The sequence below is a fragment of the Temnothorax longispinosus genome, chromosome 1, assembly GCF_030848805.1.
Source record: "Temnothorax longispinosus isolate EJ_2023e chromosome 1, Tlon_JGU_v1, whole genome shotgun sequence".
Taxonomy (NCBI): Eukaryota; Metazoa; Arthropoda; class Insecta; order Hymenoptera; family Formicidae; genus Temnothorax; species Temnothorax longispinosus.
The window spans coordinates 26,886,100-26,912,965 of record NC_092358.1 but is presented as its reverse complement, the minus strand read 5'-3'; the positions used below and the strand labels follow the sequence as shown (position 1 = coordinate 26,912,965).

Genomic DNA, 26,866 nt, shown 5'->3' with positions numbered 1-26,866 from the left:
GAAAAATTATCTTTTGCATTTGAATTATGTATTGATGTAAAATATTTTTAAATTTAGAATTTCTCATATATGTCTATATACACGCATACAATGTATATATGTACACATACATGCGCATACGAAAGAATTAATGGTAATCGCATTCTAATCTCGTTCGTTGGTTTAAAAAAAAACGGTGATAACTTCGTACTTTCTACGATAACCTTGGAGCAATAAAAAATTGAATGTATGCCGATCGATTCAACAATCGTTATTTTATCAATACGTCTGCAGAGGGAAGTTCCATGACAAGTGCGCGCAATATCAGAAGGTCACGGTTACAATTATATGCTATACAAAGTGAGCTGCATACACGTAGAAATATACTATATATAATAACTTACCGTTCAGGTTGCAGACAATTAGCGATGACGTGAAGCAACGTCGTTTTAAACATCCGTTTAAGACATCTGTTTCAGACAGCAAACACTTCTAATTACGTATTTCGCAAGATTGTCAAGCGCAAAGTCAAAAAATTAGAAATAGATTAGAAATATGCGCATATTACAAAACTCTCTTCTATCGTAAATTTTGTACGATTCTGTCGAACAAAAATTACTTCTAAATATATACAATTCAAAAAGTTGATATTAAAAACTGAATTTAAAATCCGTAGAGAGGATTTTAAATCTTTTTTCAAATAATCTTGATTTGTTTGAAAAAAATTCGAAAAGAATATTTCTTACTTTTTTCTGTATATTATAAATCTCCCCTCCTTTCTCTATCTCTCTCTCAAAAATAATGTCTGTTCTTCTATAGTACTGGCGCATAGAACATTTTTCAATCAATGAATTACGTCATTTATAGTTGTTTTTTTTAGGTAAAATTTTGGACTGTGCAATTCTAAAATTTAAATGTTAAACATCAAGTGGACGAAAACACGATATTATAAAAGGAAAATTAAATTTTATCACACAATTTACGTTAAATTGTTTGCGACTTTAATCAATAGCGGTTAAACAGCTCCTCGATAGCCTCAATCGTAATCTGCGTTATCTTACCGTAAGATATTCTACTCGTCTTGAAGACGCCATTCACGTAAAAAAAAAGTAATAAATATAAAATGTCAATATACTAACTTACATTTTTCTTCATTCTTCAGTGGTAGGGTTCTATATTTGTGCTCTATCTATATGTACTCTAGAACAGCTAGAGAGATAATGACGCGCGTTATCGCATAATTTTCAAAACAAGCGCAGTTTTTAATGGGAATTGCTTTACATTAATCATCTTAGGAAATACTTATTTCAGGATCGCTATTTTTATGCAGTTGCAAAAAAGATAAGTTTAGAAAATAAAGAAAAATGAAAAATTAATATTTTTTTATTATTCAAAAATTTATTTATTACTCAAATCGCATTATGTGTAATAAACTTGAATAAATTATATTCGCGTCTAATATATTATTAACTTGTAATAATGTATTAAAGAATTTATAACAATATATTATTAATAGGGGTTTATAACAATATTTTTATTGTTAAAATTAATATTTTAATAATGTATCAAGAAGTTTAAAACAATATATTTCCAATATATTAATTTTTCATTCCTGTTTTCAACATATTTTCCAATATTTATGACAAACTAAAAATTTATTTATTATATGTATATTGTTGTGCCCGTGCTGAGACACCCGTTGTAAGCTGAACTTGGCTCACGAGTAGCTTCAAGCCGAAGCACGTGCCTTGACAACGGGCTGTAACATTGTTTTAAATAAAACGCTTCGGGTTGAAGCTACTCGTGTGCCAATTTCAGCTTGCAACGGGTGTCTCAGCACCCGAGACCCGAGCGAAGACACCATAACGAGCACCGAGCTCCCAAATGTTGCGCTGTGCTTCGCAATCTCTTGGACACTCGCGTTCGCGCCGCGCACTCCCGCACTCGCGTAAAGAAAAAAGCACTCTCTTAAAAGGAGAATCTCAGGTTTATTCTGAACGAGAAAATACAGAGAAGCGTAAGATTGGAGAACAGGTCCGAACGGTTCGGAAGCTCCAGAACGAATCTCCAAGATGTTTTAAATAAAATAATATTACAGTCCGTTCAGCCCGTTGTCAAGACACGCGCTACTCGTGAGCCAAGTTCAGCTTGCAACGGGTGTCTCAGCAACAATATAATCATCTATTGTCATAATTCATCTTATTTTTGTGCTACGATGAAAAGATCGCTTAACTAAACATATTTCTTCATGCGTAACTGGAATACAACAGAGGCGACATATATCACACATTTAATTATTAATTGCAAAATGAAGTCCTAAAGTAAAATGATGCAATAATATTTAAGATTATGAATCACTTAGTCTTAAATTTAACTAAAAGGCAGTTTCGTAAGATATTATTTCTTTCGTATGATATAATGCACATTATTATGAAATAATATTTAACAAATATCCAACTAATGAAATTTTTATGCATCGCGTGGTCATCGATAAACTTGCATGAATAAGAATTATGTATTAATAATTTATAGAGGACAACAATGATATGTCCAATGAAATAATTTACGGACGAGAGTACGAGAAATGAATCATGCATGAGATTTAACTTTATTCTCAGCAACTTTCTCAGCAATTCACTTCTTGATGCATCGCCGTTAAAATCTTTTTGTTGTTTGCCCGTTTGTCTGCTTTGTCGCACCAAGATCTTTTTGCAGCTTAGCTCGACAATAAGCAACGATTTAATTATTTATACTCTAGTAAATATCGTTATCGAAACAGCAGTCACGCTACAAAGCGAAAGTTCGTCAATACAATTTAGGTGTTTGTCCTCTTGTTGCCCTGCAACTCCTCTTGAATCTCTTGGGAGGTTTTCCCCTTAGTTTCCGGTATGAAAAAGTAATTAAATGCAGTGCCGACCCCCATGATCGCGGCGAAGATCCAGAAGGTGACGTCCGCGCCCCACCCTTCGTTCATCGCCGGGAAGGTCTTCGTCACCAAGAACACCAGGAACCAGTTTAGCATCACGGCGATACCGGAAGCGACCGCCTTGGTCTCCGCGGGGAACAATTCGCCCATCAGCATCCACGGTATCGGGCCCATTCTACGCATAAAATGTAACACTGCAGTCGATAACCCCCCAAACCCTCGTTTTTTGTATATTAATTGCGATATCAGATACTTCAGTTACAATTGTAAAATTATCGTAATCTGTAACTATATTAATTATAAGTGGACAGTTTACTGGGATAATATACTGTGAATGTATTATTTAAAAGATCCGAACGTAATTGATTGCAAGGTTTACTCACCCGATGGAGAAGGAGATCATGAATAACGTCAGAGATGTGAGCGGTAGCCAGCCGAGTTTACTGACGTCACTTCCGCTCGCCTTAATATTGAAGTACGTACCGAGGGCCACGAGACTGACTAGCATGACACTCGACGAAAATATTAGCAGTGGCTTCCTTCCGGCGCGATCCACGATCAGAGCTGCTACGCCCGTCATAACCATCTGCCAGAAACGACGGTTTCAGGTAAACAGACAATTAAAAGCAGTTAATAATAATTGATTAATAAGTATTATGTAAAATTCAACTGCGAGAAACACGAGTTGTACACATAATTCATATAAAATCACGTTTCGCACGATTAACGCGCAAACATAAAAATACTCTAATTAAACCTCAATAAGATAATCAAACTCTGAAAATTTCCAGAAAAAAGTTTTAGTTCCCATTCTTTATTTGAACAAACTGTATTGTTATATAGAAACGTTACAATTCTATTTTTACAAAAAAAAGCTGCATAAAAGTGTTCTAAAAGAATTCTGTAAAAGTGTAGGCTTTTATGCAAATTAAACATTGATAATGGGTGGCACCTGAACGATCGCCACAATTATAGAGGAAACCTCCGCCTTCATCGAGCTTCCGGATGCCTGGAAGATGGTGACGGTATAGAAGATCACCGCGTTTATGCCGGATAATTGCTGGAACAACATGCCGCCCAACGAAGCGAGCAAAGCCTTTCTGGATGCCGTGGTTCGTACAAGGTCGAATATGCTCGATTTCCTCGAGGCTGCCTGCTCGGCTTCTCGTTGCGCCTCCGCGAGTTCCTCGGACGGATCGTAAGCATCTCCTCGGAGGACTGTCATCGCTATCGTGGCTTCCGGTTTCAATCCTTGATTCTATCAAAGATTCGAGACATATCCAAATTTTTCTTCGTGAATGAGTTCGTCACGGTTCAGGTTTCTATCACAATAATTTCTTTCGACTGAACAGTTGTAAAATTCTAATATAATTCAAAATAGCCGACATGAATAGCCATGTAATAATAAAAAGGCGCGAGAGCGAAAAGTCTCTATCGGTTTGACCTACCACCAGCCAAATAGGCGACTCCGGCATCCATATAAAAGAAGCCAAGAAGCCGACCTCTATGAGGGCACAGACTATAGCGAACGCCGTGTAGTTCATCACGGCCCCGAGTACGAAGGCCAGCAGGATCCCAATCGTGATGTTCAGCTGGAACATGGCGCCGAGGGAGCCTCGGGTCGACGTTTCCGCAATTTCGGAGATGTAAGTCGGTACGACGACGCAGGCCGCCCCCACGGCGGCGCCGACTATGAACCTGGCCACGTAGATCAACCATAGTTTGGAGGCGAATATGATGATCACCCAGGACAGGAGAAACGGGGCTGCCAGCAGTAGAAGCGTTTTCTTCCGGCCGAGTTTGTCGGCCATCGGTCCGGACGGAACGGCGCCCGCTATCGCGCCCAGGGCCAGCAACGAGCCGATCCAGGACCCTTGTTCCTTAGTGATAACCAGCCAGGAACTCTTCTCGTATAGCTGGGGCAGAACGGGAGACGTCCAAGCCAGGGCGGTGCCGACGCCGACCGCCATTAGGCAGGCTAAAAGCATTTAAACGTCGAATCAATTAAAGAGAAAACTTAAGGAGCCTTTCTCTTAGCAACAGTCTTACTACATTTAAAATTAAATTTTAAACGTCGAATCAATTAAAGAGAAAACTTAAGGAACCTTTCTTAGCAACAGTCTTATTACATTTAAAATTAAATTTTCTAACTAATTAAGTTCGAGAGACTTAATAAAGGTATCGCGAATAGCTACTTCTGATTACTTTCTTGAGTGGATTTTATTAGAATTATGCAAACTACGAAATGTTTGTGAATTAACTTCTTCAAACAAAGAAATTTTATATGCTTACTCTAATATTAAAAGTTTAAAAACTAAATATTACATTTAATACTAGGAGTTTAAGAACTAAATGTTAATATAAGAGTTAAAGTTAAAACTTTGAGAATTGTAAATATTACATTTATCTTATTTCTTAAAAAATGTGTCACCCATATTTGTATTTAGATATTGAGCTCGATTCTTATCGATCGCTCTGCAATCCCATTACATCATTACTTTCGTTCGACGAAATATAAATTATCAGAAATAGTTTATCTCTTTCGATAAAAGACATGGCCGAATTTCGTAAATTCGTTAAAACAACTTGCCGCTCTACCTTCTCGATGAATAGTCTCTTTCTTAAGATCTACAGTGCCGAGTGGCGATGGCATATGCGCAAACATTAATGCGACAATTGTAAACCAAATCTCCTTTCCATATATCATGCTAATCCACGCTGTCGACGCTCAGAAACGATTATTTGGCGTGCACGATAAGGCGGACAGATGGGCCGAATTACTTTATCGGGCACGCCGAAACTCCAGCTACGATAACAACCGCCGTCGACAATAGACAGTGGTGTATTATGACACGTCGGAGATGAATTGAGTCGTTTCGCGGAATATAGCTGTACGGGACAGCGAATTCACTGTTCTTTGAGATCCCGCGGGCCCTACGTCCGAAAGTGCACGCTTATGTAGAACACTGTCGGATTTCACGGCGAGACGGCGGACACCACCGTCTCTCCTCCCAGAGCAAATTACAACGCGCTCGTTTCAATAAAATATCACCGGGGGTTTTGGGAGATACGAGCTCATAAGCGAGATACCAGCTTATTCAGTGAGATTTCATAATAATGAACGGTCTGACAACCATGGTGGGACTGCGATCTCGTTATATCTAAATTCCTGCAGGAAAGTCAAGAAACTCGGAAGACAATCTGCAAGCGTAATGCCCTCCTCTTTCTCACGATTATATCTGTGTGTAGAGTTCAATCAATATAACGAGCGCAATCCGACTGAGTAGCGTAACGAGTTTGATGTCCAGTTAAATCCACTTCGCTCGATTCGTTGAAACTCAACTAAAATCACACGGTAGATTTCACTTTAATTCAGTGAAATTGCACAAACGCTAATTGACGTCACTCTATAATAATGCTCTGATTAATAGCATTCCGTTTATAAAAGTCTTTTAAATGAAAAGCTGTATGTGTAATCCCTTGATAATATCGATTTACGTTTTTATATGACTTCAGCTGTTTGGAATGCAGATTTAGTTATCTCCGTCAGATAAAATACAAGTGAAATTAATTGTAAGTGAAAAACGCAGATATCTTTAAAAGATGTTTTCGTTAAAAGGAGAAAGATATGCAATAACTTCGTCATTAATATCGTTATCGCCTTTCTCGACTAAGGAACTCGAGTACTTTTATTGACAGAAGAATGTAATTTCTTAAGCAGATTTTTACGGATAATGAAAACTTTAGCAAAGCTGTATTAAGATATATTTCCGATTGCATCTTTAATTTAATTAAATTGTGATCTAATGATCTTTTTATCTCTACTTGCAATCCAGCAACTTCATGAACAACGGAAAAAAGCGATAAAAAAAATCTAATGTACAGTAATTTGATCTTTAACAGTTATAAAGCCTCTAAGAAAATAGTACTTTTCGTCAATTAGGACTGGATAATGTTTAAGTAATATTTAAGTAAAATACGTAATTATTAAGTTTCTCGCAGTTACGTCAATTGATAACAACATAACGATCGTGATTGACGATTATCAGCTCGATAAGACTGTAATAAGTTGATGACCAACTGATTAAACAATTACTTTGTGAAATATATAACAAATTGGAAGTCCTTAATTCAATTTTGACTTATTTCTGAAAGCAAACTTAAACGCTTGTGCCAAAGGGACAAGTAAAAAATCGCATTCTTTTATGAAAAATTAAACTAACATTATTTACTTATCATCTGCGAAGTTTTAATGTTCGAGAAAGACAAATAGTGTAATATCTATACTTCTGTATTCGTCTTAAGATAATTTCGACTCATCGTTATTTAAGAACAAATATTTTTTAATGTAAACACTTTAGTAAAATTATAAAATACGTATTAAGGATAACATTGTATAAATATAATCAGATAATAATAATAATATTAAATATTTTAATGTTGGCATTTAATACATATAAATTAAAAAATAAATCGCTCAACTGCGGGGATGAATATCAAATATTATTCATGGAAATTAATGGTAATCTGAGTCGGGATTGCATGTTTGTAATATTTGCACACCACTTGATATAACATATTACGTACTGTTTTGTGAGCAGTATAATTGGCTCACGAGTAAACAGCGTAGATTGTATTTAAATACACGGTTGACACAAGCTGTATATTAAATAACTAATACGTGCCATAAATTGAAACACATATACGCATCATATTTTGAAAGCACATAATATATCATAAATGTTTAAACAGGTCAATGTGAGATTTTGCACAATCTCCACCCCGTCGCTCGACACGGATCCGACTCTTAATTTCTTCGATCACTTAATTCGTATATAAAGTGCCGCGAAAGAAGCAACATACAACGGAATGCCTATTTGTACACCGTTAAATACCGGAAATGGATGCTAAATACTGCCATAGCTTCCTGCCTTCCTGGCGCACGGGAGCACCGTTAATCATCCCCGTGGCTTCCATCCTCTCCTCCATTCTGCTCGGCGATTCGGGCTGCTTCTTGAAGGAGTATCGAGGAAAAACGACTTCGCGCTCGGCGACTCGTTCTCGTACGCGTCACTCTCTAACTAACGCGTTTCGCACTCGCCTATCTCCTTCGATTTTTCGTCACGGATAACGCAAAGTTCACCGGAGATAAGTGAAAAGATGCGATCTATACGTTTCGGCACAACACGAAGGCGCGCGGAACCGAATGAACGGTGCGGCATCGGGGCCAATGTATATCACCAACGTCACACTATCTGGTCACCATTATCACTAATCTCGCGCTTATCTGGCTCGATCGAAACGGCAAAAAAGATTTACAAATCACACAAATCACGATAATCACGGTGACGAACGGAGGCACCCGCGGAATTGAAAATCCGAACGAAAACGGACGCGCTTCCGTAAAGTCGGCGCTCCGCTTATTGTTAGATCTCGCGTCCACGTCACGCTTTTTTGAGATTTTCGCGATGATAGAAATGAACTAAAAATGAACTCACAATCAGTGGATCTCTCGACCTTTGTAATATCCCGATAAGAATAAAAGAAACTAGGTCAAACTGGATTGCAGCATATTCAACATTTTTTCCGAGAAAGGCGCCAATGTTTGTAATAAGAAAAATATTATAGTAATCATTTTTCATTAATCTTCATATTAGCTGATAAAATTGTTTTCCTTCTCTGATAATGATATAGCGAAGTTTAAACAGTATAGTAATATCTTTTCAAGAACTTTTTTAAGAAACATTTTATCGGCTACTGCGAGACTTTCATCAATCTGTGAGAAAGGTAGGAATTGTGTCAGAAAAAGAGAGAGAGAGAAAGAGGGTGATCGATATTTTTAAAAAATAACCTTCCCTTTTAATCTCACTCACTTTGATGTATGCTTGCCTCTAAAATATTCTACACCATTAAAATTTCTCACACAGAAACACAAATTTAAAAAATTTTAATAATATAGAATATTTTTAAGCGCGCAAAATGGTTCTCGTTAAAATAATTTTTTAGAATAACGATAAATTAATTTACGTAGCGCAAATTGAAAATTACGCAAAGAAACGTGTACATTTGGATCGCATCAAAAACAGAAAGATACAAACCGCGACGGATAATTATTTTCTGCGACAACGCGGTGAAATTCGTGGCATACGTCCGAATTTATGGAATATATTTAATAAAATGCGTCTGGTATAAATCGCGAGCTACACGTGCGATGTGCATGAACGTCCATTCCCGTTTCATGAACGGAACATTCCGAAATGGTCGGATTTAGAAAAGAGGAATGAAAGCCCCGTCAAATGCGGCCGCTTACCTTTTACGGCGAGCTTCGCCTCTAGTCGTGTGACGGGCACTTCAATCCGATTTCAATCGCCGGCAGAGTGCAATTCTCGATTTTCTCTGCCGTCGCGTCGCGTTGAATTTCGCGTTCTCAACGCGCGTTCTCCATCTCTTCCGTTTCCACGTCCGACATATATTCTCCTTCGAGTTTCCCCGACGGAAACAGCTCGTCGTAGATTATTGCATTCCTCTCGTGAGAAGCTCAAGCGGATGCACCTAAGAAACACCGTGTAACTACTCATTGCGCGCCATTTCGCACGTTTCACCCCGCGTTGAAGAGATCGCTGTCGAGACACTTTCATCGTTTTGCTACTCCGCTTTTTCCCGGTTTTACCGCGCGCTTTTACCATCTTTGTTAACATCTTCGTCCGCTTTGGTGCGAAAAATTTTAATCGGCGCTCGCTCCGCACATAAACGTTAACTAAATATTGCTTCGCTGCGGCGCGGTGATTGCAAGTCGCTTTATATCGACAAGCTTTATCTGATAAGGGAATTTAAAAAAAAAATTTGTAAGAATTTAAGTTGTGAAATAAGGAGTTTTATTAATCTCTGCACTTGATTTTCATTGAGATGGGCCGAATGGGAAAAATTGCATTTTTATTGCTTGAACCTTGTTTGAAACTAATGCAACTTAAGTCGTTTAACATAATTTAACATAATAATAATAATCAAAAAATATGATTGTAAATATAATGAGAGCGTATTCAATTATTTCTGTTCAATAATCATCAAAATTATCGTTATCAATTGTTCCTCTTTCGATAGAAAAATATTATTAAATCTCGAGAGAGATTTAAGAAAACTTCCTTATCAAATGAAGTCGTCGTTACGCTCAGTTTATTACGTTCGACCCACATTTTGGACGAAATCCTCAAATCTTGCAACAAATTTAACAGCGATAATGAGGTAGATTTAACTAAATAAATTATACGATACATGACACGATTATTATCCGTGCCAATAACTTCTGTCAAACAAACGCCGCCCGTCATTTAATAACTGTAAATTAAACTAAGCCAGTCACAGAACATAACGGTAGCCTGTCGCGCTGTCACTCGCCGTAGGTTTGAACGCGGCATCGTATTGTCGATAAATTTTCCGTGACACGCGTTTCTCTGGTAAATCGCACGTTATAGTTAATTGTGGAAATACGTAATGAAGGGGACGTAACTCATCAGTTTCATACTTCCCGACAAGCGACAATGTTCCGGGGCGCAAATAATGTACCGCGTTATCGTACTTCAACATAATTTTACGATTTTATATGTCAAAAACACGATGATATACAAGAGAGAAATAAGTAGCGGGAAAGCATTTTCACCTAAAATTGCAATATTTCTTTTAATGTGCCAAATGTCTATTTTAGAAAATAATTATCGCTAAGGATTTTCTATTATAAAACGGAATATAAGTTAGATAAGACGCATTCAAGAGAAATTCCAATGGAATCACGCCAACAAATCAGTTTCGTATTTGATAGTAGATCGATATTGGAAAGCGATCGCGTTTTATCTACTACCTTCGGAAATAGTGAAAAATCGACGATCGAGTCATAATATAGATATGGGAAAAGCTGTATACGTTATCTCGACTTTTTAAGTAGAAAATACACATATACTTCGGGATTTATTTAACGATTAAATATCTTTTTAATATCACATAATCATTTCTAGAGTAGATTTACTTTTGTGGCGATCGTGGCGCAGAGAAATATGCGCAGCTCTAAATGAACCAAAGATCCGATATTCAAAGAGTACGAAAAAAAGTAGGGTAAACGATAGTAAACAGGCAGGTTATAAGGAAGTTTACAGGAGAAAAGGCCAATAAGTAATCTCTCACTTCAAAATATAATATCCAAATTTATTGCTCTTTCGAAAGGGAATTGGCTGCTCCTCGCAGGACAGAAACGCAAGCAGCCTTTTTTCGTCACGTCAAACCTACGAGTTACAATACGCTGTAAAAAAAAAAAAGTATAAACAAAAGTGGGGAAAAAATCTCTCGGAAAAAATACGCATGGGTACTACAACGAAGTCGATACTGCGTACAGGCACTGGCGAGAGAAACAGAGAAATATGGTGAATTAATATAGTCATGGAATGGTTTTTCGGTAAAGCGCGGCAAGGAAAGCGGATTATCCTTACGAATAATGAAGGACTTACAAAATGAAATCGCATAGCCGCGCAGCTGAATTCGCGTAAGTGCATACCCGCGAGTGCGTGATAATTGAATAATAATTCTGTGTGAAACCCAAAATTTATATACGCCAAATATGAAACGAGATTGTATTTTCCCGCACATTCAGACCGCGCTCCCAAATAAATGTTCGCGTATTTGTGCAGGCACAGTGAAATTCTCGCTCCCAGAATCAAATTGTACCTTGAATCATTGTATTGTTATACTTACTAATAGGAGGAACGTCTATTATTTTAATACTTACCTTGCTAAATTAATTAATCGTGATATTAAAACTAAGTATTATATATTACGCTAATATATGACTTTTATAAATAATAAAGTTCCATCTGTACAAAAAATAAATAGCAAAGAGAATGAGATTCTACGTGAGAACGTATACGTTCAAAGCTACAATTTTGATTCCAGGTGTATAGAAACTTTCACTGTTCATTCTAAACAAAATTTACGAATCTTGGATGGAAATCTTGGATTCTCGAGTGACTTCCCAGATCTTTTGTCACAAAATTTCGAAACCAAATTCCTTGATGATCAAAGAAGGGCTGACTGTCCGTTTCGCGGATACTGCACTTTGTGAAAATTCAAATACTGCGCGCTTGTGCTTTCGTGCGATTAACAATGGAAATAATATGATGATCGCCGCAACGAAGCTATGATCGATGCAAAGAAAATCGCATTGTTAAGTATCTGTCGTGCTGAATGTTCCTAATGAGCCATATAATCGCAATAACGCGTCAGTGGGATTTTAAGTCAGAAATCCGCTTTCGTGGCGTGTGTTTAACGCTAAGGGCACCTCACCTTCCCTCGTTGTTGATTATCCAATGTGCAATTTAAATCCACTAGGAATGAAGAATTGTGAACTATTACTTGGAATAAGATTATCATAATTACGGATTATCATTTTTCAGCGTTAAACATGCGTCACGAATGCAAGTGATTCTCGCGCTGCTCGGAATTATCGCGTAACTGAAAAAATACACAAAGGATACCGTCATTTATGTAGAACACGATATATTCTTACCTTTTCATGTGCACACGCGGCGTCTTGCACGATAATTCCCGAGCTTATGTTATATCTTCAGAAATCGGATTCGCAGACTTACGCGGTTCTTCGTGAACGAAAAGGCGAGGCGAGATGCGGACGAATTTGAAGGGCTGAAAAATTTAACGTTCAGAAAGCAAAATAATTTTCTCTCCGAAGAATACTTTCACTCAAAGATAGATCATCGGTAGAAAAAAAATAATTTAATTTGAAATTTCTCATCCCTAGGGTTCTAGAGAAGAATGGCAACGGTTTATAATTTACAATTAACGTAAGACGTAAAGGAGAGTCTAACTGACGTACAGATCACCGCACACCGCGAGCGAAGATATAACTTAATTTAAACGCGAGAACCACGTGCGCGGTTCGGTTGTTTACTTATCACTACCGTACGTAGAACGTTTTTTAAAATATATCACCTTACGCGCTAATAAGGCCTGCTTTAAGGTATTTTACGTCCCCATTCTACGTCGCACGTGTATATAGCACTAAATAGCGGGTGTGCCGTTTCGAAATCCGATCGACCGCGTGGACCAAACTGATCGCGGATCATCGCTCCCCCGTCCGTCGCAATTTGATTCACTCGATCGACGTGGGTGACACGCGAGAAGAGTAGCGTTCAATTAATTGTAAATATACACGATGAGAGATTCGGACGGTCGCTCCGTCTAATTACGAACGCGCGGCGTGAATGTGGAATCTTGGAGAATACCTCGGATTCTAGAGCTCGCTCGCTTATCACACGTGACAACGCGCATCGACGCGTGTGCGGGCGGCGATGTCCGGACACGCGTTCAATGTTCCTTACAAATTAAAATCGGCGCGTCCTGCGTAAAAACGCTCAATTACCGTTAGTAGTTTATACCCTAAATTTAAAAAAAAACGCGCTACCGTAAAATCGTACGAGAGATGAGGTCTCTTCTCGCTTCTTTTTTTTCTTTTTGGTGACGACGCGGACGCTTGGAAATCTCAGCTCGCTCTCCGAGCGCGGGATTTATCGGGGTCGGACTTTTCGAGTGGACTTTCTCGGACCGTTAAAGCGATCGGTCCTTCGAATCTCCGAATTATCGGATCCTCGTGTCAATCCTCTGAGTCTCGGAGCCCTCTCCGCTCTCGGCGAAAATCCCTCCTCTAATAATCTCCAGATCCGCGAAACTTCAGGAGCTTTAAATATCCGACGCGATTCCTGCATCGCGTTTTCTTTTTACGCGGATGTCCCGCGTATCCTCGCGTGGGGGGGAAGTCATTACGGAGACAAGATTAAACGAGACGTTTATTTAGCTCAGGTACGGAGGAATTAATTTCTCTCGCTTTCCGCTTTACGGTTCCAGCCCTTATTTTCCCCCATCTTCTAACGTAATTTTACGTTACGTTTCGCCTGAGCAAACGTAAGCGGCAGGAGGCGGAAATGAACTTTAAATATTCATCGCGCGAGAGTCGCCAATTTTACAATCTGTTTGACATTTTCTAAATTAAATTAACATCGCATTATTTTTCCATTGGTATAAAAATGGAGAAATGAGATTATAAACGCGCCAGACAAAAGAACAACGATTAGGCAGTCTGTAGCCAACGATTCTTGCTGTGCGAACAGATTTCGGCGTGAAAATCAGTTTGCGGTGTGGAGTCAAACGAGAATTGAACACAAATTGTGACGGTGTATCGTGTTTGTATCTCGACTACTCTCTAATCTGAATATTTCTTTTGTTTTTATTGTGTAAATACTTAAATAACTATTCGCAATAATCACTGTGAATTATTCGTTAATTATTCGCGTATACGAAATAAATAGAGTATTATATACGTGTCGCATGATTTTGAAGTCGAAGTCGTGGCGAGGGTAACGAGACGTCGCAGGAGGTCCGACGGACGATCCTGCGTTTCCGCGAGATCTTTATTACAGCGTCGTTCGCACGATTAGAAAAATTAAAAGAACGCTCCGTCTGGTTCGTCGGTAATCGTCGATACGCGAAAACCACAACTGAAAACAAGAAGGTGAGAAAAATCGTGGCACGTGTGTCTCGCGATAAGACACAGATACGAGAGTCACGTGTATCCGAAGTAGATTTAAGGACTCGCACGTGTTTCCGCCACATACGACGTGCAAAATATACGTGCGTTTAGAACATCACTATATTTTGCCCGCGTCGATGAGAGAAATTTTTGCATCTGTGTTAATTGTTCGCATACGATCCGAGACTGCCGGGGAGTAATGTGAATCGATTTCTCGAGTCCAGTGGAATTCGAGTCTGCGGATTTATAATTACAATTTTGGTCCTCTAGATGTAAGAATATCTCTAAGGAAACCACAGGAACTCGAGGGTGTGTTTTTAGATCTTGTGCGAGAAACCAGGACACTTTTGATATTAAAATCGTAAGTTGAATCGCTCGACTCGAAGCTTGTGGATATTTCTTCGAAATTTAATCCCATATTTTTAACTTTGATTCGGAACTTGGAATTTTTTAGTATTCTGGAAATCGAAATTCCGAAATCCTGAATCTTCAGCTTACTTACAGTTTTGTAGCTAATTTCAAACGCTCAAAATAGGGTCGTAGCAATTCCGACGGAATTCTTGAACTCGCTAGTCTCTCGAGATTCGATCGGCGATTGTTATATCAGTAAACTTGTTATCGTGGGTAAACATTGTTCAACAAATCGGGAGGGACGAGCTTTACCCTTGGGGGTGTCCAAGACCCCGTGTCCCTTGGCTAATAACAAACTCGGGAATTCGGCGGAGAAAACGAATTTCGCGATCGATTACTTCCGGTGTCCCTGATACCGCGACGAGTCGTCCCTTACGTGTGTGTGGTCGAACAGAAGATCGCGCTTCCGACTGAAAGAAATATTTCTAAACGGCGAAATAAAATATTAAGAACAGATCAAAAGGCGCGGTGGGCTGGGCTCATCTCGAGTCGCTTAAATTATTTTACATATCCTGCGATACGGGCGCAGACCAGTCTGTGTAACCTGAGTCAATGATCAAATCTTAAGGAGAGTATCGTACAGGAAAATCGACTTTCCGGTGTCGGTCGTGTGTACGAGCTTGTACCTCCGGCTGGTCATCTTGTCGATGAAGCTCTTTGTTTCCGCCTCGCTGTGATGGGGACTCCACCGTATCGACAGTATCGATATTCTTATGACGTCCCATGGGATGGTGTCGAGTACCTGCGATATATAATTTTCAATCGCGCCCTTACGACAAGCCCTTGAAACGCTTGTTACCGACTTTATTTTTATAACTCTGATCAATCACATTCTAAAGTTTATATGCTTCTCGAGGAATTGTCACGCGGTATAATATTTCTGATGCTTCTAATGAATTTAAAAATCTCGAATCATCGTAAAACCATATTCGTTCTTTTTAAATAAAGAAAACAATGAAAATATAGGTAAATATAAAATTAATACGTATACTTTTACATACTTTTCTAAACAAACAAGCAAATATAAAAATTTATCTATTTCAAGGATCGCTAAATCATTGAATTTATATTATTTACCTGGCCGTCGGGAGCGTCGGGACTGTCCAGACTTAGGTAATCCAAAGTCGTGGCGTTGTACGCCAACAGTACGCTGTAGAGAGGAAAGCACTTGAGTCTAGTGGTAGGAAAACCGTCGTCCGACACGAGGCTGTTAGGACCGTCGCCCAGCTTGGTGACCTGGACCTCCGATTCCTGGTGGTATTTTATCTGCAATAAACCGTTCGCGCCCATGAAACGCGTACTCTTGTCGCGTTTGAATCATCACTGCTCTCCCCCCCGCGACAATCTCCCCCGTTTCTCACCTCTTTGGTATCCGTGTCCGTGCTGAGACAGGCGTGGAGGACCCTCGATCGCGGTTGTCTCGTGCTTCGCTGCGCCTCGAAGAAGCTCTTGGGCTCGGTGAGTATCAGAACACCTCGCCAGCTCAGATTGGACTCCAGCCAAGCGGTGCTGGAAATCGCGCCTATCTGAAAAAGCGATGACGCCCGGCGGGCGATTGGTGACAGATTTTTACGGGCGAAATCGCGATAGGACGGTAAATTGGCCGGCCTAATTCTCGCTTCTGATTAATAAGATGAATTGAAAAGAGAACCGGAGAGATACCCGAGGCTCATCTATCTCGTTCGCCTATTTTTAACCGATTGCGTGTCCGACGGAGATCCGCTACTTTCGCGTGTTTCGCTAATGTTACGGTGCACTATCGCGCGGGCGATAAAGAATTGTTAGCGCAGCCGTGCGGTATCTAAAGCAGACTTTCAAGACTGTTGAGGCACCGGTATATACTTGGCGCTAATTTTAATTCCAAGACTTGATAAGATGCAAAGAGGGAGGGCGCATGCAAGACGGCGTGAATTTTCACTCAAAGGGATTCAGCTCCGAGCCTTTTGAGAGCCTTTCACGCTCGTGAACTTTCATATTATGCTGATTATGCATCGCTCGTTGCGCTCTCAAAAATTCATAAAAACGTAACATCAATGTATGTACAATATTATCGAGAAAATTTTAATCTCTCTCGCAATGCCTTCGTAAAATATTCCAAAATTGCCAATTTAAATTTAAACACTAAGAGGGTTCATACTTTTCCTGAAGAAAATTTCATGGAGGACTACTTGCTTTAACTTTTTAATTCTCAATTATAAATATTTCGGTAATTAAAGCGGAAAACTGAACTTCTAAAAGACACTTGAACCGAAGTGAACTGCAAAACGCGGTTATTCAATTACGGGAAATTACTTGCTTCGCGGAAACCTCATCCGCTTCTCTTTTTCAGCCGCTTATACTTCGAAAATTGTCGATGCTCCGTCTTTTTAATTAATGAAAGCTCATCCGATAATTGATCGAGGATTCTGTCAGATTGATTAAGGATTATAGAACATCCCGCGTGATACACGAACTATCTTTCACCGTCCGTAAACCGCGAGTTTCAACCAACAAAGAGATATTACGTCGTCACATTGGAAAGATGACAGTTCTCAGGGTGCGGTGACGGTGACACCGTGGGACATTAATCAGGAAAGATTTCTCACCCTACTGATGTATTCCGCGTAGACACCCTCGCGCTTGCCCTGCGACAACGTGGCCACGTACTTCTCCTCCGACGTCTGGTTGGCGTTCAACGGGTCCTGATGAGTCGTCGTTTTCAGATGCACCTGCCGTATGTACGCGACCAATTGCGGATTGTCCATCGAGACGCTGTCGAGCACGTAGTCTCTGGTCATGTTCGCGTCGAACGCCTGTCTCCTGTAACGGAACGTCTCCTTTAAGCTACAGCAGTGGTGTTCAGTCTCGCATAATCTGTGGAGCTCGATCGTGTAATCGTCTCGCAAGGGAAGTAAAAAAAAAAGAGAAGCGTAAGGAGTATAAATTTTCACACGAGCTCGCCGAAATCCGATCGCTTGTACAGTATAAATCGCGAGTCGCCTGACTCTCTTTGCGGCGCAGAACGATGGGATTTCACGTACGAGATGCACGTGGGATTTGAAATAATTAAAAGCGAAAAACTCTTCGGTAATGAGATTGCGCGTGGTATCAAACATTTCACAAAAGCTTAAAATATCCGTCGTCGTCTGATATAATCACCAAGAATCGTAATCTTGTCGTGACATTAAAAATGGGAACAAGTTTGATTGAAAATTAAAAAAGTAAAAAAAAATTTCTAATATCAAAATAATTAAAAAGTTTACATTTTTCCCTTATCTAAAAACCACTTGATTTAATCTCACGAAAATTAATCGGCAGTTTACCTCAAAGCCGCGGCTTCGCTCCAAACAAGGAGCAGAACCATAGCGGTGGAAAAAGCGGCAAGAAAGGCGAGGCAGGGGGCCACTCTCCTCCACCAGGTCCTTTTGTAATTGGCAAACGACGTGCCGGTCAAGGTGGGCCCTACGGGCGGTGGCAGACCTCCGTTTGACGAAGGTGTCCCTGCGGGAGCCATTCTGCGGAAACACAACGAACGTGTAAACACGCGCTGCATGCAAATCATGGAAAAAAAAAGACACTCGTGATGAGCTGCAGACTCAAAACGCTTTTTGACACGTTTCACGAATTCGCTACCCTATTCTCCGAGGGCGTTTTTAATACCGAGATTTTTGGCAGCGGCAGATAAACAGGGACTTCCGTCTTTCAATAGCATTCCAATGGACAGTTGTTCAAATTTTGCCAATTCTTCTAACTTCTCAGTCGAGCTAATCCAAAGAAATGTGGAAGGATTGACAAAGGATTAAGAAAGTAGAAGAAAATTAGAGTGTCATGTCTAGAGTTAACAGGTATATTAAGCTATCTAAGCCAAATTATCAGAACACAAAAAATTTTATATGAAATTAATTTGCTAATTTGCAATTTTTTGCTTTTAAAAATAATTTTTTTGCTCCAGCTATTAAAAAGTTAAGATTAAGCTATCCAGCTCTTTGCAAATTTTTAATAGTGCGAGCAAAAAATAGCAAAAAAATAGCAAATAATTTTGCTTTGACTCATATATATTTTTTTTTACAATGGCTGGCTAGCTTAATCTTAAGCTATCCAGCCCTTCGTAACTTTTTAATAGCTGGAGCAAAAAAATTACCTTTAAAAGCAAAAAATAGAAAATAATCAGCAAATTATTTCCATATAAAATTTTTTATGTTCTGATAATTTGGCTTAGATAGCTTAATATACCTAGAGTTGACGGATATTGTTGGAAGGATAATAATCGATAAGTTAATCAATAGCCAATAACATCTCTTGCTTTGCAATTAACATGTAAGATAGGAAGTTTGATAAAAAAAAATCGATGAAACAGGAACTGACATAGTTTGAGATTTATGTCATACCGAAATTAAATAGTTTAAAATATATGTTATATATTTATTTTAGCGTATCTTAAAATATATTGCAAAAGAAAATTTCTAAACCTCCTTTGGGAAAGGCTGTGCAATCAAATAGATGGGTCTTCTGAGACACCCTGTAAACACGTGCAGCAATGTATGCAGGTACACGCATGAGTCACCCTGCACTTTCTAACCGGCATTTTTTTCAGTCACGTTCAAGTGAATGCACGCCTAAGGATTCGAGACAAAGGAAGACCCTCATGAATCGGATTATAATTCGTTTGTTATCTATCACGCGTCGCCACGGAAGCTGTGTCCCGCCGAATTTAGAAATTCACCTCTCTTTCCCGACGATTTCGTTTTTATTCGACATATTTTTTTATTAAATTTGTATTGTATTTTTGCGTTTATTTTATGCCGCGTCCAAGTTCGATAGAAAAATATATATATAAACGGGCAAACACGGCGCAACGATATTTTTATATTGTTTATTCGCTAAGTTACTGAAAAATTGATTATTATTTGTTTTGCAAAATTGAGGTGCTCCAGTTTAAATGAAATAAATTATTTCGAGAGTTAATCCTGTGAAATGGAAAAACGTTTTTAATTCAAGCAATAAAAGTAGAAATTGATGGAATTATCTCCTCTCATCAGAATTTACAGAAATATCCTTTCTCAGCGTATACACGCGTTAGATAAGCCTGTGTGTTGCGCCACGCGGAACAATGTCTGGCTCCGTTATTTGTCTCACACTGCGTCAAAGCAAGGTTCGCCGGCACGAAGTTGGCGTCACTTCGTGCATCGCGAGGTTCGCCGCTAATTCACTGCAAAACTTTTAGCGAAGACAAAACAAGGCAAGTGTAGTGCTCGGCTTCATTAAATTTGCTTATATCCAAGTGGGTCTTCGCGATCGATGTTCCGTATAGCGCAAAACTTACTCTCCGATTAATTATCAATTTAATTTTAATTATCAGTTAAGTCAGTTGCCTCTCGTCGAAGATCATCGAAACGTCAACAGTTTCCGATTAAAAACAAACAAGTCATTCGAAGATAGCTAACGCTTACTCCACGTGCTCACAATCTCGAGCGAACTTTGCTTCAACATTTAACTGAACTTTCATCATATTCCTGATTTCTCACGCGCATTTACGTTTCCAAAAAAGCTTGCACGAGATAAAATCGGAAACTCGTTAAAGAATCCGCAAAATGAAGTCCGCGGACTTTATCATTTTCTCGGCAATGTAATTCGCATCTACTCACTTCATTTTCGTCGGTTTCCGCTCGTACCCTTTCTTATCCGTAAGACCGAAACTTGGGGATCATTCAGGTACTTATATTCCCCGACCACTATCACTCTTTCGGTTCACGTGCGAGCGCTCGTCATCCCCCGCGAGTTCGATTCGGGGAGATCGGAGAAACCACAAACTTGCAATGATAACGCACCCCGACACGCGTCTCACGTATATCAACGTCTCTGACGTCTCGCGAACGTCACGTCACGTATCGCGCGCGGCCACAATATTTGGTAACGCCGCGCCGGCTAAACGTCGCGCGTGTCACGTGGGCTCGACCTTCGCAGCGTGTGTTGTCGTCCCGTCGTCGTCGTGTTGTCTCTCGGTGTCTCGTCGGTGTCAGATCGTTTATTCGTTTCCCCTCCCCCGAGGGACGCTGCAACGGGAAGATATATATATATATATCTCTCTCTGTCTTTACCGGCGAGAGTCGGCGGGAGAATGATCAATCGAAGCCGAAGCTCGTTTCCCCGCGCCTCCTTTGTTTCCGCGGGGGGCCATTTGTTGCGGGTTTGTTATGTAATGTAATGTAACGAATTGAATAGCCGGTGCAGATCTCTCCTCCCGATCTCGAGTCTCGGTACAGCTGCGGAATTTCCAAGACGCATTCGAGCAAGCGTCTCCCTCCGAAGTGAACCGAGTGACTTGCGAATCTTCGAAACGCAGACCAATTTCCAGGGAGATCTCGTAAGTTCGATGCATTAGGTTCAATGATTTGTAGCGATATTTCGGGCAAATCCGATTAGACGATCATCGGGTCCTCAAGATAAGTGTCCTTTAATTGCTCCACTTGTGTTTGTTGAAGTAAAAAAAAAGAGAGAATTAGTCTTCAAGAATCTTGGAGATAATTTTGCCCGATTGGTTCTCAAGTCTCCTTGGACGCAGGACCTTCCCAAGTTTCAAGGAACATTCTCTGCAACAATCCCTTCTCGATCCCTTCGCTCTTCTTTCCCGAGCTTTTTTCTCTTCTTGGGTTTTTTTTTTTATTGCTCGTCTGTCCCCTCGGAGGATTCTCCTCGTGCTTCTCGTAGCAGCTGGATTTTTATAGAACCCGAGCCCTTGAAGTAGTTATTCACTGCGGTCCCTTCTCCGGGTTTCTCTCCCTTGCTCTCGCCCGTGTATTTATTACAGCGATGCCGCCTCGAAGATCTCCCATGTGTTTCTCGGGCACGAGCGGGATTCCCCGCGCGATCGGCATTCCACGAAATATATCCGGCGACTCGATCGCTTCTCCTTCTCGACTGGACGAACGGAAGTCGGTCGCCACTGGAAGACTCCGCAATACCACGTCGCTCTGCGCCGGAATCAATCGATTCGATCCAAAGCCGATCCCGTCCCGCGAACAACGGAAGAATTCCTCGCCGCCGAGACCGACGAATTTCTTTCGCCTCCGAAGGGGGGTTTCCCCTCCCGGAATGCACTCGGGACCACTGGCGCGGGGACTCGCCCGGCGAATTCCCGACGGATAGAGGGGAGCCGACGGCGGAGACGGCGACGGGATCGCATCGGCTCGCTCACTGGCGGCGCGATTCGCTCCGTCTGTCTCCTCGGTCGCCGACTTCTTCGCCGACCGACATCGAATTACATACACATGTATACGTGTGTACGTATGTATGTATCGATTCGAGCGAGAGACGACAACGACCAACGACCGTGTACGCGAGGAGACGGGCGGGAACAAAGAGACAGACGGGAGACACCGTCGGGGCCGCGGCGCGGCGCGACGCGACGCGACAGACGAGAGCGTTCTCCGCACGCTTGTGGCGGCCGTCGATCCGAGAAAGCGTGTGTCGTGTATTATGGTCGAATGTCGCATTGCAGCGGCGAGGCGACCAGGCGACGTCGACGGCGACGGTGGTGGTGGTGGTGGTGGCGGCGGCGGCGACGGCGGGCTTAATCGTGCCGCCGTCGCCGCATCTGTCGTCGACCGTCCTCGTCGCACTCGCGCCAGAGAACTCCACTCCTCGCGTTTCTCTTCGTCCGGGACCGCTGTTCCAATGTCAGCGGGCCCTGCTGCTGCGTGACAGACGGCGAGCGTGGCGCGGCGAAAGGGCCGATCAAAGAGGAGAGGCCCTACGACGTTACGGACGAAGGATCCCAGTTCTTCGTAATACTCGGGCAGCGAGAAGTTGAGGAAACTTCAATTAAGTTTGAGGAACTTCGCTGCCCCCGAGTACAGGTGCTTCAAAAAGAAATGTTAACACTTGTATGGAAGTAACTTTTCTTTAGAAACAGAACTGATAACACGAGATATTGTGTTAGATTTGAACCTAACGAATTTGACGAGCGTATTATTATAATGAATGTATCTCTATAGGCGAAGTTTATTTTAACGACAATGAATTAGTCTAATTCTTGTCACCGAATCGTTAACATTAAAATAGGTCTCTCATTAATGCCCGTTTCTACCAATGTAGATTAACTTCTAATCTCGGTTTAACTTACTTTCTATCTTTTTCTAACTTTTAGAACTAGGAAAAGATGACAGGTAAGTTAAACCAAGATCAAAATTAACCTGCGTTGATAGAAATGGACATAAGTCCGCGTTAATTTGCTTGGATATTCTGACCTCCTTCCATTCCTAACTTAAAGATCACAATATCATAAAGACAAATGTATTTTGTTTTCAAAGAGTCTTCACTTGTTTACCATCATTGCAATGTGCAAGATCTCCGATAGAAAATTGCAAATGTAATTGTAACAATCCAAAAAATTATGCTTTAGGGCTCTGGAGACGACTTGGAAAAAATTCTAACAACGTATTGATAATGATAAGGAACAAGTGGAGACTCTTTGGAAGACAAAATACGTTCGTTACTATATCTTGTGTTATCAGTTCCGTTTGTCCAAAAAAAGTTGCTTCCATGTAAGTGTAACATTTTTTTCAAGCGTCCTGTATTATACGAAAAACGGAGATCTTTTCCTTACCACCCTGACGTATGAGTCGGCATTAGAATTTTCGATCCGAGTTTCCATTAAGTACTTCGGAATCGTGATATTCGGGAATGATGGTTATTGATCTCGCGTTGTTGGGTCGGAAAAAAATTGGGCGAACGCGAGCTCGCCTCCACTCCTCTCGCGTGACGGACTCGATTCGAGGCAATAGCGCGCACTGGTGCGCAAAAATTGACTGAAAATCGTACGCGTGATGGAACACGAGTGGTCCAGTGGTCCCGACTGACGCAATGGTGGTAGTACAACGACCGGTGACACCGGTGTAAGTCAGTGTCGTTTGGCAGAATTTCTCTGCCGGACCGCGCGCTCCGGCGATCAAAACGCTTGTAGGCCACGTTCACCTAAATACTACCTAGTCGAGTACTTAGGTAAATTTGTGCGCAACGCGGCTTTTGTAGAGCTCATCGGTGTGTGCGTACCTATATAGTGCATTCAACCGAATTCGCTACAGGCGTAGCCGACAGATTTGCCGGTAGATAAAATATCAAGCTAACAAACTGATAGGTTTATTTAGCTTCCAGCACGCTATCTTCATCACTCTCATTTAATACAGTTGTTTGATGTAACTGTACTGATGTGTATTCGGAACGCGGCGAAGATAATTTTCGCCAAGTTTTCTGAAGATAAGCAGAGATCCTAACGAGCGGAGATAAAACAAGAATATCTTTTTCACTTGTTATATATATATATTGATTTTATATTAATTGAACTGTTTATATATATTAATAATATATTATTTTATACATATTAAGTGAATTCTACATATTTTTTTCACTTAGTTAATATATATAATATTGATCGACATTTTTTAATATTTATAGAAAGTTACGTTTTCGACAAAAACGCGGAAAGAACAGCTTTGCTGAACTACCTAAATACTTTAGCTAAATACAAAATAATTATGTAGATGGTTGCTCGAATGACAAAACTATTTGCAGCATTATCATTATCATCTTGAGTGTCCTACATATTTCATCCTTATTATAGTATCCTAATTATTTTGGTCTAACAAAATTATTTTCAGATCTATATCTAGTTAAATTTTTAGATACTTCAACAAAACAGTTCTTTCCGTGAAACGTTTAATGTGTTTTATATTAAGCAATTTATGGTAAGTCAATGTACATTTTTTATGTATAAAGCTCGCTTTGAAATTAATCCTATGAATTAATAAATTAATTGAAATGCCAAATGAAACTTTGGCATCTGTTTATGTTACATATTATATATTAATTTGTTTTGTTATGATTTATTTGCGTAGGTTTAAGGTTTTTTTCATCAAAACAATTCAATTTCCAATCACTTCTCGCTTCGACAAGATAATGACCCTTTAAAATAATACTTGAAAATAATCGCCAAGTCTTTTAATTTCTACTCTATCTGCGAATCGTAAGAGAAAGTGCGACAGCTCCGCTCTATATATATAGTACAGAATTGCTAATAGCGCTACAGAATACAGAGCGATGTTTACAACAGACTTCAACGCGACGTGTTACGTTTCTCATCTCGTCTCGACTCTTCCCGAAATTATACGACCGTGTCGCGATAACTTATCTCGCCAAATTGCTAACGACGCGCGGTGTGATTCATCTTCATTACCTCGTATATTTATCGAAAATGTACGTCTCTCTTTAGGGGGTGGAGGGGGGGGCCACACGCGATGATTCGAATTGACTTCGCCTCTCTCCCTGATCAAAATTTCCCCTTATATCGAAAACGAGCCGTTCTGTCCCGGGGGGCAGTGTTAGAAATAGGATTTTTGAACCGCGTAGGGTACGGAGATCACGCCTCACTAACTCTTATATACGTGGAGTCGCGTGAACCAGCACACGCACACCGCACGCGCACTAACACAGGCGCGAGTCCGTTTCACGTCGTCCTACCGCTGCATGGCACGGAACACGGGATATCCATCAGCTCGAGGGAAAAAGAGCGCGCGCTGGGAAATCTTTAACTTTGACCAACCGCGACGAGAGAGAGACGTCGTCGGCTCCGTTTCCTTTTATACCTCCGCCGCTGCTGTCGGAACACCGGAGGCGACGGACCTCCCCGTGTCCTTTCATTATCGCACGCATGATATTTCGCGACGCTTTGCGCAGACACGTTTCCCTCTCTTTTGTTGTCTGTCTCGGAACGTGCCCGAACGCGAGGAGCATCCACGCGGGCGGCTCTTTCCGCGTACCTGAACCCGCGGCGGCCGAATCCTCTCCGCGTCAGTCAGGATCGGAGGAGCATCGTCCACGCAAACAGGTTTCCCTCTCGGCGGCGCTTGTCCTGCTGGCGCGGACTCGCCTGCCGTTCCCCGCGGTGTCCCCGTGGAACGGAACGGAACGGAGCGGATCCGCGCTCCGCGATGACTCGACCCACTGACGACGGAGTCGCGCACTGCCACGGTGTTTATGACACTGCGCGGATGATGACACGCGAGAGTACCCACCGGGAGGAAGTTCTTTCTCTCTTTCTCCCTCTCTCTCTCTTCCCTCGCCCGTCTCCCGCTGGCCTTCTCCTCTCGCCTCCCACGCGAAGCTCTCTTTCTCTCTTCTTCTCGCGTGGAGACCACCGCGGTTACCCGAAGCGGATAGAGAGACGAGTTCACGTTGTTATACGCGGCTCGCACTCGGATGCGATCCGTTCACCGCCGTTCGCGGGGACGGCACCTGAATCTTCGGCCGACCGCCGAAGAGGAAGCGCAGGCAACGTTACTACTACTACTACCGCTGTGCCCTGGGCTCGTGGCGAGTAGACCGCCTCGACTGCCGGACTGCCCTCCAGCACCTGGGACCCAAGCGCCTGACGCTCTCGGTTCGTTCGCCGAGTACAATGCCTCCTATATCGGGTGTCCTTCTTTAAAACACCGCCTACCTCCGTCCTCGGCTATCCCCTTCAAGCCGACGAGGCCGCGTCTGTCTTTCTCTCTCTCTCGCTTTCACGAGGACACTCTCCGCTCTCCTAGCCAGGTAGTAGCCAGTGACTCTCATCTCGCCCAGGTGAGCGGCACCGATCGGTTCCAGGGCTGAGCGTAGTCGCGGTGTTTATGGGGAACTCGAGTAGGGGCCTCACGGAATCGCCCGCGAGTTTCGCCGAGGCTACTTTTTTTTTATCCGCAAAATGACACGGTTTTTAATCGGGAATGTTTGTTCACGGAGAACGAATGGAGGTGGAAGAGAAATATTGCGAGCACGTATCTCTCTCTCCGATTTTAATTAAACTTTTCCATTAGTTATCTCGAAATCTTGCATCGCAAATGTCAAAGTCATGCTGTTATGCTTATGACAAACGTAAGAGAATCGTAACATTACAAAGAAATAAGTGTATGGTGTTATGACTTTCATTTTGCATTACTTTTTCAAGAGAG

At 41.3% G+C, this 26,866-nt stretch overlaps 2 protein-coding genes across 3 annotated transcripts; both read right to left on the bottom strand.

Annotated features, from left to right (window-relative positions):
- Positions 1-1,947: 1,947 nt before the first annotated feature.
- Positions 1,948-15,596, bottom strand: LOC139822013 (facilitated trehalose transporter Tret1). Of its 2 annotated transcripts, none has more exons than XM_071793534.1 (5): positions 15,482-15,596; positions 4,354-4,883; positions 3,858-4,163; positions 3,289-3,491; positions 1,948-3,080 (listed from the first exon to the last, which is right to left on the bottom strand). In XM_071793534.1, the coding sequence occupies exons 2-5, from the start codon at positions 4,873-4,875 to the stop codon at positions 2,795-2,797; spliced, it is 1,317 nt and encodes a 438-aa protein (XP_071649635.1). In that variant the 5' UTR covers positions 4,876-4,883; positions 15,482-15,596; the 3' UTR covers positions 1,948-2,794. The 2 variants fall into 2 exon arrangements, with proteins under 2 accessions (XP_071649635.1, XP_071649626.1); XM_071793525.1 differs by lacking the exon at positions 15,482-15,596 and adding an exon at positions 7,801-8,188.
- LOC139822025 (protein Star) lies at positions 11,081-22,590 on the bottom strand. Its single transcript, XM_071793545.1, has 6 exons — positions 20,525-22,590; positions 18,203-18,394; positions 17,486-17,699; positions 16,262-16,426; positions 15,978-16,166; positions 11,081-15,642 (listed from the first exon to the last, which is right to left on the bottom strand). Exons 1-6 carry the CDS (start codon positions 20,527-20,529, stop codon positions 15,457-15,459), a joined length of 951 nt encoding a protein of 316 aa, XP_071649646.1. The 5' UTR covers positions 20,530-22,590; the 3' UTR covers positions 11,081-15,456.
- Positions 22,591-26,866: the final 4,276 nt, after the last annotated feature.

Excerpts from the sequence above, each read along its gene's own strand:
- LOC139822013 (XM_071793525.1), bottom strand. The coding sequence starts at position 7,894 with ATGGAGGAGAGGATGGAAGCCACGGGGATGATTAACGGTGCTCCCGTG. Across the intron at positions 4,164-4,353 it reads AGTCGCCTATTTGGCTGGTG|AATCAAGGATTGAAACCGGA; the intron begins GTAGGTCAAACC and ends AATCTTTGATAG. Across the intron at positions 3,492-3,857 it reads TAATTGTGGCGATCGTTCAG|ATGGTTATGACGGGCGTAGC; the intron begins GTGCCACCCATT and ends CGTTTCTGGCAG.
- LOC139822025 (XM_071793545.1), bottom strand. Across the intron at positions 17,700-18,202 it reads AGCGAAGCCGCGGCTTTGAG|GAGACAGGCGTTCGACGCGA; the intron begins GTAAACTGCCGA and ends GTTCCGTTACAG. Across the intron at positions 16,427-17,485 it reads ACGCGGAATACATCAGTAGG|ATAGGCGCGATTTCCAGCAC; the intron begins GTGAGAAATCTT and ends TCGCTTTTTCAG.